We start from the raw sequence: 8,774 nt of genomic DNA, 5'->3' as shown, positions 1-8,774 counted from the left end.
CCGGTTTCACCAGTCCTCAGTCAAATCGTCCAACCCATGCTAGCATGGAAAGCGGACGTTAAACGATGATGATGATGATGATGATGATGATGATTATTCTGTCAAATGTAATATTTATTTATTCCACGCATATGGGCTTTGTGAAGTTTTCATCTACTAAATTCACTTATAAGGCATTGGTTACACCAGGGCTATAGTAGAAGACACTTGCTCAATGTGCCACACAGAAGGACTGAATCTGAAACTACTTGGTTGCAAAGTGAACTTCTCAAAAATTCAGCTGGTAAAGCAAAATATTCTATGAGCTTCAAAGTGCCTAACTGGCAGGAGTGAATTTATGGTTTGGTAGTTAATAGCAGGAAGAGCATCTAACCGAAACAACTAAATAACTAAAGGCAGTTTGGTAAAATGACAGTAAAACAGATGTGGGTGTTTTATTGTGATTTTAGAACAACAAAAAACAAAAAAGATAAAAGAAAACATATTAAAATTCTGAAGCACTAAAATAATAATTGTGAATGTGCTTTTACCTTGTAATGACTTTGGTTAATTCTTTACCAACAATCTTTTGTGCTTCAATATTTTGTGCTTTGCAGTAGACAAAGTTTACTTCAGAGCCTGGGCCATTCAGTTCTTTCACATCCATACTTCTGTACATAATTTCCAAAATTTGAAAGCAACACATTTTGTCAGTCAAATGCTGTTCCATAAGGTCTTCTGACAACTGAAATACATAGAGGGTTGCATACAGAAAAAAACAATTTAGATGATGATGCATTTTGCATTATACTGAATCTGAATTTGATGTATAACTTTAAAGTTCTATAATAAGTTACAATGCAGAGTCAACAGCACAGAATTTTTCTAAAATTTACATATAAATGTAATACAATTTGATTACAAGGAAACAGATAAAAACAAAGAGGGCAGGGGATTAAGCAGCAGAAGATGCAGTAAGGGGAGGGAGTACACCCCGCAATAAATTGTGTACCCTAATTGTCCTTATCTTTTTTTTAAATTCTATTTGATTTAATAATTCTTTTTTTTTCTTTTGGCACAATGCCAGCAAGTTTGAGGGGAGAGGGCAAATCAGTTCTATTGATCCCAATACTTGATTGATATTTTATTTTACTGACCTTGAAGAAATGAAAGGCAAATTTCACCTCAGCAGAATTTGGACTCAGAATGTAAAAAACTTGTCAGAAATACCACCAGGCATTTTGTCTGATGCTCTTATGATTCTAGCAGCTCACTGCCTTTCTATTTGACTTAACAATTTTTAACAAAGGCACAAAATTACTCACAGGAAGGAGAGGGTCATATATATATATAGTCAATTACACTGACCCCAATATAGATGTGACACTCAGTTTTAACCCTTTAGTATTTAAACAGGCCATATCTGGCCCAAATATTTTACCTGTTCTATGTTCAACCTGTCGGAATCAGGCCTCTTACATCTGCCTTACAATATCATTCTAAGAATATACAATGATATAATTGAAATCTCAAAGTTACAAGATAATGTTTGATTAATTCAAAACAATGTGAATTAATACGTATTAACTTTCACAGAGTAATCTGAATGTTAAAGAATAAAATGAATCCTTTATCTTTCACTTGTTTCAGTTACTAGATTGTGTTTATGCTGGGGCACCACTTTGAAGGGTTTCAGTCAAATGAATCAACTGCAGTTAAAGCCTGGTACTTATTCTATCAGTCTCTTTTGTTGAACCATTAAGTTACAGGGATGTAAACAAACCAACACTGGTTGTCAAGTGGTGGTGGTGGAGAAACACAAACACAAAGAACCCACCCCCACATATTTGATGGGCTTCTTTCAGTTTCCATCTCACAAATCTACTCACAAGGCCCAGGTCAGCTCAGGGTTATAGAAGACTCTTGCCCAAGGTGCCATGAGGTTGGAAAGCAAGCATCTTATCCCACATCAACATCTGAATTTACGGTGTATAGTAAAAGATGAAAGAATCTTGTTTTTGACTCATTATGCAATTATTTGCTAAATTGGATTACTTTAGCTGGTCCAAAGCTATTGTAGAAGACACTTGCCATACGGCAGGACTGAACCCTGAAACCACGTGGTTGCAAAGCAAGTTTCTTAATCACACAGCCATACCTATGCCTATAAAATGTTTAACTTTTAAATATTAATCAAGGGAACTTACTTGTGTGATTTCAGCTTCAACGATGTTCACAATGGCAGGAATATTTGATTTAAGAAATTCAACAAATGGAATTTTCGACATATTTCTTAGAAAGGGTAAGCAAACTTTCTTGATTACGAATTTACGGAAATTGTTGGTATGACTCCGAGTCTTCAAGAACAAATCAAATGGTATTTGGACATATGACTTTTGATCAAGTAAAGAAATCCTGAAATAGGAAAAAAATATTGATTGGATCTTAATTTTGAATTTTGAAATTAACTTGTAACGATTTTAGCATGCATATACCATATGCCTGCATATTGTAAGAGGCAACTAACAGGGTTTGTGTCATGAAGGGTATCCTTCTATGCAACATTACCTCTAAAAGTTTCATTTAACCTGTTGGTGTTATATAAAAAGCCCCCAATCCATTCAGTAAAGTGGTTGGCACTATGAAGGGCATCCAGCTGTGAAAACCATGCCAAATCAGACACAGAAGTCTGGTGCAGTCTTCAGCCTGGCCAGCTCCTGTCAAACTGTCCAACCCATGCCAGCATGGAAAATATGTTAAATGATGATGATGATGATGATGCAAACATATACATACAGACATATTTAAATATCATCATCAGCAGGATTTAACAACTGCCTTCCATACGGGCATAGGTTGGAAGGTTTGACAGGATCCAATGAACCAGATGATTGTGTCAAGCTCCAATGTTTGTTTTGGCATGGTTTCTATGGCTGCAAGCCTCCTCCGTTCCCCTGATGCCAACCAATTTACAGAGTGTACTGAGTGCTTTTTTTTTTGTGACATTGACAATAGTGAGGTTGCCAAGTAACTCCCAAGAGAAGGAAAAAGACCCTCAACTGAGTGAAGTTGTGCAGATAGGGGTGGGGTGGCTTTATGACAAGAGTTGAGTGGTTTATGTTTGATAGAGGGACAGCTGTCTGGCTACAAAGGATATGTACATGGCTACCCTGCATCACATAAAGGTGGGTGGCTGGAAAGACAATGCTGTAAGGTGAGCATAAGAGAGAATATGAACAAAAATTTAGGAAGGGTGGATGCATAAGTTCATTAGAGAGTGAGAGAAGAGATGAGTGCAGAGGTGAATACAGTGAATTGAACAAGGGTAGCGGGGTGGGGGGTGGGGGAGATGAAAGAATAACTGTGGCTCAGGAAAGAAGAGGTAATAAGTGGCAGTACAAGAAAGGAGGAGAGCAGCCATACAATAAACATGTAAGGTAGAGCAGGAAATATGGAGATGTATGAAGTGTGAGAGAAGTACAGTGACAAAGGATTCTCTCAAAGGCATGCATGGACCAGGTGGTCATGTTAAATTAGTTGATTGAGTAAATCATTACACAAGATCATCAAAATTGTCACAAATGCAGATTATATTTACCTTTTGATGAAAGTCTCTAAACAGTTATGAATATCTTTTTCATGGCAGTGTTTCTCTTCTTGACAGTAAATTTCAATTACAAGTTCAAGCAACATTTTACTTTTACTTTTTTTCAATGCAAATAAAATCTGAAAATAATAATATCAAGCTACCAACCGCTTCAGCACAAATTTTGCAAGGTTAGAAATTGAAAATTTCAACAAAAGAAATGAAATAAAATTACTGTAGATGAAAAAATATTCCTTCAGCTGTAAGTGTTTATAAACTATATTTTTTTCATGTAAATCTACTTTCCTAAACTCTTGAATTTTTGTTTTTCAGCCCCAAACAACAACACTGTTTGAATTGTGGTTGTGTGACTCAGAACTTAGTGATTACTTGTAGTACAGGGCTTAAGAGTTAAAAATCGTTTACTAAGTGAATGCTTTATTTTTTCCTTTGTGGATAAGTTTAGAAGTCAAACTTCTGTAAAGTTGTAACATTTTCATAATTTTAAGGTAAAACTGAAATTAAGGATGTCTAGGATGTTCACTAACTGAGCTGTTGGGAATTACTGAACCCTATTCTCATGTAATGTTTCTAAGGGTTGTCAGCCTAGTAGAATACAATTCACTCTAAACTCAACCAATGGGTGGATTTGGATTCAAAATTGAAAGCTGTTTCATTTTGATGTTATTTATAGATAACTGAACCAAGTCAGAGGATAATATTTGACTCTTCTGGTAACACAGTATAGAACAAATGATGGGATGTAAACCATCAAACCCTTTGGGTAATAGGTTTCAGCTGTGACAACCCCTAAAACAGTTAAATACAAATTTGTATGTTGCTCTTGAGGAAGACTTTTATGTATCATATTTGATTTTAGAATATATAATACTGTGGAGGTGCAATGGCCCAGTGGTTAGGGCAGTGGACTCGCAGTCATAGGATCGCGGTTTCGATTCCCAGACCGGGCGTTGTGAGTGTTTATTGAGCGAAAACACCTAAAGCTCCACGAGGCTCCAGCAGGGGATGGTGGCAAACCCTGCTGTACTCTTCCACCACAACTTTCTCTCACTCTTTCTTCCTGTTTTTGCTGTGCTTGTAATTCAAAGGGTCAGCCTTGTCACACTGTGTCACGCTGAATATCCCTGAGAACTACGTTAAGGGTACACGTGTCTGTGGAGTGCTCAGCCACTTGCACGTTAATTTCACAAGCAGGCTGTTCCGTTGATCCGATCAACTGGAACCCTCGACGGAGTGCCAACAACAACATATAATACTGAAACCCATCTCATGTAACATTCCTAAATGTTCTGATTCCTATTTCCAAAAGCAGGAATTTACTTCTCAAATACAAAATAAAATGCTTTCAATAATTTTGTAATGAAGACCACCCAAACACTGATGATAAAAGTGGACGGTAAATAAAACAGATTAATAATGATAGGATAATAGTGATTGGTTTCAAATTTTGGCACAAGGCCAGCAATTTCGGGGGAGGATGTAAGTCAATTTCATCAGGCGAAGTCGACCCTGACAGCATTTGAACTCAGAACATAAAGATGGACAAAATGCTGCTAAGTTTTTTGCCCAGCATGTTTACAATTCTACTAGATTGCTGCTGTAAGCCCAGTGTAATATTAAGAGGTATTAGGAGTGATAACAAACCTTATCTAGCAAACTGATATAGGTATCATAGAGAAGAGTTTCTGGTCGAGATTTATCCTTTAAAAATTTCTCTAAATTGGTTCTGAAAAACAAAAATCATACATTTAGCTCATAAAATTTGCTTGAAATAACTTTTTTTATAATTCTTATAATATTATTTTTATATTCTGTTATATTCTGGGCTGCTCATTTCCCCCCCCCCCCCACCAAATAGCCTCATGTACTGTATAATTGTTCTTCACTTCAACTTTATTATTGTTCTCATTTTAATGTCCTTTGTCTAAAATCTTTCGTCACACATCCTTCAACCTCTTCAGTGACTCTCCAGAACAGGAGAAGACACATGGGATGAAGGGTCACTGAAGAGGTCACAAGATGTGTGATGAAAGATTTCAGATAAAGGACACTTAAGTAAGAATAAGAATAAATCAGAAGCGAAGAACAAGAATGTAGTGCTTGTGTTTATTTGTGGGGAGGGAGAAAGAAACAATCCTGAAATATAACAATTTCAACATACGATTTGATATCAGGAATCTGGCAAAAGAAATACATAAACATATTTTTATATACATATCACTATTGCTTTTATAGTATTTGTTGGAAATATGGCATTAAGGTGATTGTATTGGTGGAAAATGTATATCTTGTGTTTCGTATTTGTGTCTGTTTAATGTAGTTGATTGATTTAAGAAGTTTGATTAGAGACTTGTTCTAACTTCTGATGATGTGTTTCCTTTAGTTACTATTGTAATATGTGGTATGGTAAAACCATTATTTGAGTTGTTGATTGTACTAATTACTTAATTACTTTGTTGTTTATATTGGATATAAATATCTATTTTTTCGTTATTGCTTCCGGCCAGAGCAGTGGGTGATGCTGGGAAACCACCTAAAAAACAGATTGCTTTAAAAAGACAAGTAGCCTCTATATAGTCGTTCAATTTGCTAAAAAACAACAGCCAAATCTCACTCAAACCATAGCCTACTATTTAAAAAATAAATGGAGATATTAGATAATGTAGTTAAGAGTACACTATGCTTGAAAACAAGATGGGATGGTCACAGTTGGAATGCCTTGGGACTAGATGACAATGATATTGTATTAGAAAAATGAGGGTCATGATAAAGTTCAAGAAGCACTAAGAAATAACTTTTATGTCTATATATTTTTATAAATTTTTACTATCAAATTTAAATATTAGGAAATATAGAATTGTATTGTACAGGTTTTACAACTTTAATCTCCAAAATATAATTTCTTTAACATATTGGAAATTACCTTTTACTTGTTTCAGTAATTAGACTGTGGTCATGCTGGAGCACCACCTTGAAGAATTTTTAGTTTAGAGAATCAACTCCAGTACTTATATTTTTCAAAGCTTGGTACTTATTCTATCAGTCACTTTTGAAGTAACATTAAGTTATGGAGACATAAACACGCCAACACTGGTTGATGAGTGGTGAGTGGGGACAAAGACAAACACATAGATATATATAAGACAGGCTTCTTTCAGTTTCTGTCCACCAAATCCACTTGCAATACTTTGGTCAGTCCAAAGCTATAGTAGAAGACACTTGCCCAAGGTACCATGCAGTGGGACTGAACCTGGAACCACGCGGTAGTGAAACAAACTTAACTTACTTTATATGAGCATTAAAAAGCAAAAATTTTAACTCTTTAGCATTCACTTACTCTGTAAAATGAAATGCTTATTCATTCACATTATTTTGAATTAACCATAGCTTTGAGATATTGATGATGTGATTGTTTATTTTCAGAATGACTTAGTAGGTAGGTATGAGAGGCTGGATCTGGCCAATTTGAACATAAACAGGTAGAATAATTGCGATGGATACAGCTGTATTAGACTTCTACCAATGTTTAAATGATTTACAGGTGTGAGCAAAAGAATTATGAATAAGAAATCAAAATAAGAATTATATGAGAATGATAAAAATGGATCAGAAATTTGAACAAAAACAAAACAGAAAAAAAAAAAGACCAAATATGATTAACTTCATAGTTGCTTTTTACTACTCAAATTAGGTAGAATGTTTTATACATATATCAAAAATAGATAAATAAATAAAAGATATAAATTATTTAATTATTTATAGGAATAAAAGGTTATAGAAACCATCAATTTTGAGACTGTGATTTCTAATGTTTACATCTGATCAAAACTGCTAATCAAACAATTGATTAGTTAATTGGTGAAATGGTAAACTAGTTGACTAATAATAATGGTTTTAAATCTTAGCACATGGTCAACAATTTTAGTAGGAGGGGTTAAGTAAATTACATCAACCCCAGTGCTCAAATTATACTTATTTTATCAACTTTGAAATGTTGAAAAACGCAGTTAAACCCAGTGGAATTTGATCTCAGAAGATTAAGTGTTGAAAGAAATTCTGCTGTGCATTGTATCTGATGTACTAACAATTCAGCCAACTTGCCACTTTAGATGACTAAATAAAAATAAATGAAGTGAAAGAGAACCAGTGCATGTGTTTATTGCTGTCAAAAGAAGCACTAAAAAATATTGTTTCTTTGTGTGTCTTGCATTTTGCCACCACTATCACCAGTGGAAAGACTATATGGTTTCTCCTGTCCTTATCATAGTGAATATTATATGTGTTACCTTTTTTTGCAATACAAAACATTTAATCAAGCAAAGAAAAGCATACGATAATGAGAGGTTAGTATTGATGATAAAAGAAGAGAACTATACCTTAGTCGAGAGTTGTGTGGCTCAGGTGAAACAGACAGGAAAGGAAGCAGATCCAAGAGAGAGACCTAGTAAAAAAAAAAAATATATATATATATATATACATATATAAATTATTGGTAATTGTTCAGTTTAGTTATATAATAAAAGTAAATAAAATTAAGGAGAGATAAGTAGAAAAAGAAGCAGTTTACTTTTTATACAGTCTTTAAGACTGGCGATTGCTGCCAGAAAGTGAACAAATGTCTTCTTTTCTCAGTGGAATTACATCAGAGAAACTCATGCATGGGCCGTGGCTGCTGAGGACATGTGTAAGCTCGCAAGGAATGATGCCAGTATGCTCCGATGGATGTGTAATGTTAGTGTGCATACTCGACAAAGTGTAAGTATCTTGAGAGAAAAGTTGAACCTAAGAAGCATCAGTTGTGGTGTGCAAGAGAGACGATTGAGCTGGTATGGTCATGTGGCGAGAATGGATGAGGATAGCTGTGTGAAAAAGTGCCACACCCTAACGGTTGAGGGAAGCTGTGGAAAAGGTAGACTCAGGAAGACCTGGGATGAGGTGGTGAAGTACGACCTTCGAACATTAGGCCTCACCAAGGCAATGACTTGTGACCGAGACCTTTGGAAATATGCTGTGCGTGAGAAGACCCGGCAAGCCAAGTGAGACCATAATCCGAGGCCTCTGCCAGGGGTGTAGTTGGCCCACTTATGCGTACCTTTCCTTCATTGGACACTAAACTCCGCTTGCAAAAACCTGTTTAGGCAAGTGAAATCGAAATCGAACCAAATTCGACGACTGGCACCCATGCCAA

General features: G+C 35.5%; 1 protein-coding gene across 1 annotated transcript in view; it reads right to left on the bottom strand.

The window, feature by feature from the left end:
- LOC106874950 (DNA-dependent protein kinase catalytic subunit) overlaps positions 1-8,774 on the bottom strand; it is a 185,220-nt gene that overhangs the window by 89,254 nt on the left and 87,192 nt on the right. The window contains exons 42-46 of the mRNA XM_052968027.1: positions 7,963-8,027; positions 5,231-5,312; positions 3,578-3,705; positions 2,187-2,394; positions 531-724 (exon numbers count right to left, since the gene is read on the bottom strand). Coding sequence (XP_052823987.1) covers positions 531-724; positions 2,187-2,394; positions 3,578-3,705; positions 5,231-5,312; positions 7,963-8,027 — 677 coding nt within the window. The remainder of the gene's footprint in view (positions 1-530; positions 725-2,186; positions 2,395-3,577; positions 3,706-5,230; positions 5,313-7,962; positions 8,028-8,774) is intronic.

This window comes from Octopus bimaculoides, chromosome 5 (assembly GCF_001194135.2).
Source record: "Octopus bimaculoides isolate UCB-OBI-ISO-001 chromosome 5, ASM119413v2, whole genome shotgun sequence".
Taxonomy (NCBI): Eukaryota; Metazoa; Mollusca; class Cephalopoda; order Octopoda; family Octopodidae; genus Octopus; species Octopus bimaculoides.
Note: the sequence above shows the minus strand (reverse complement) of the source record. Positions and strands in the feature narration are given on the sequence as shown.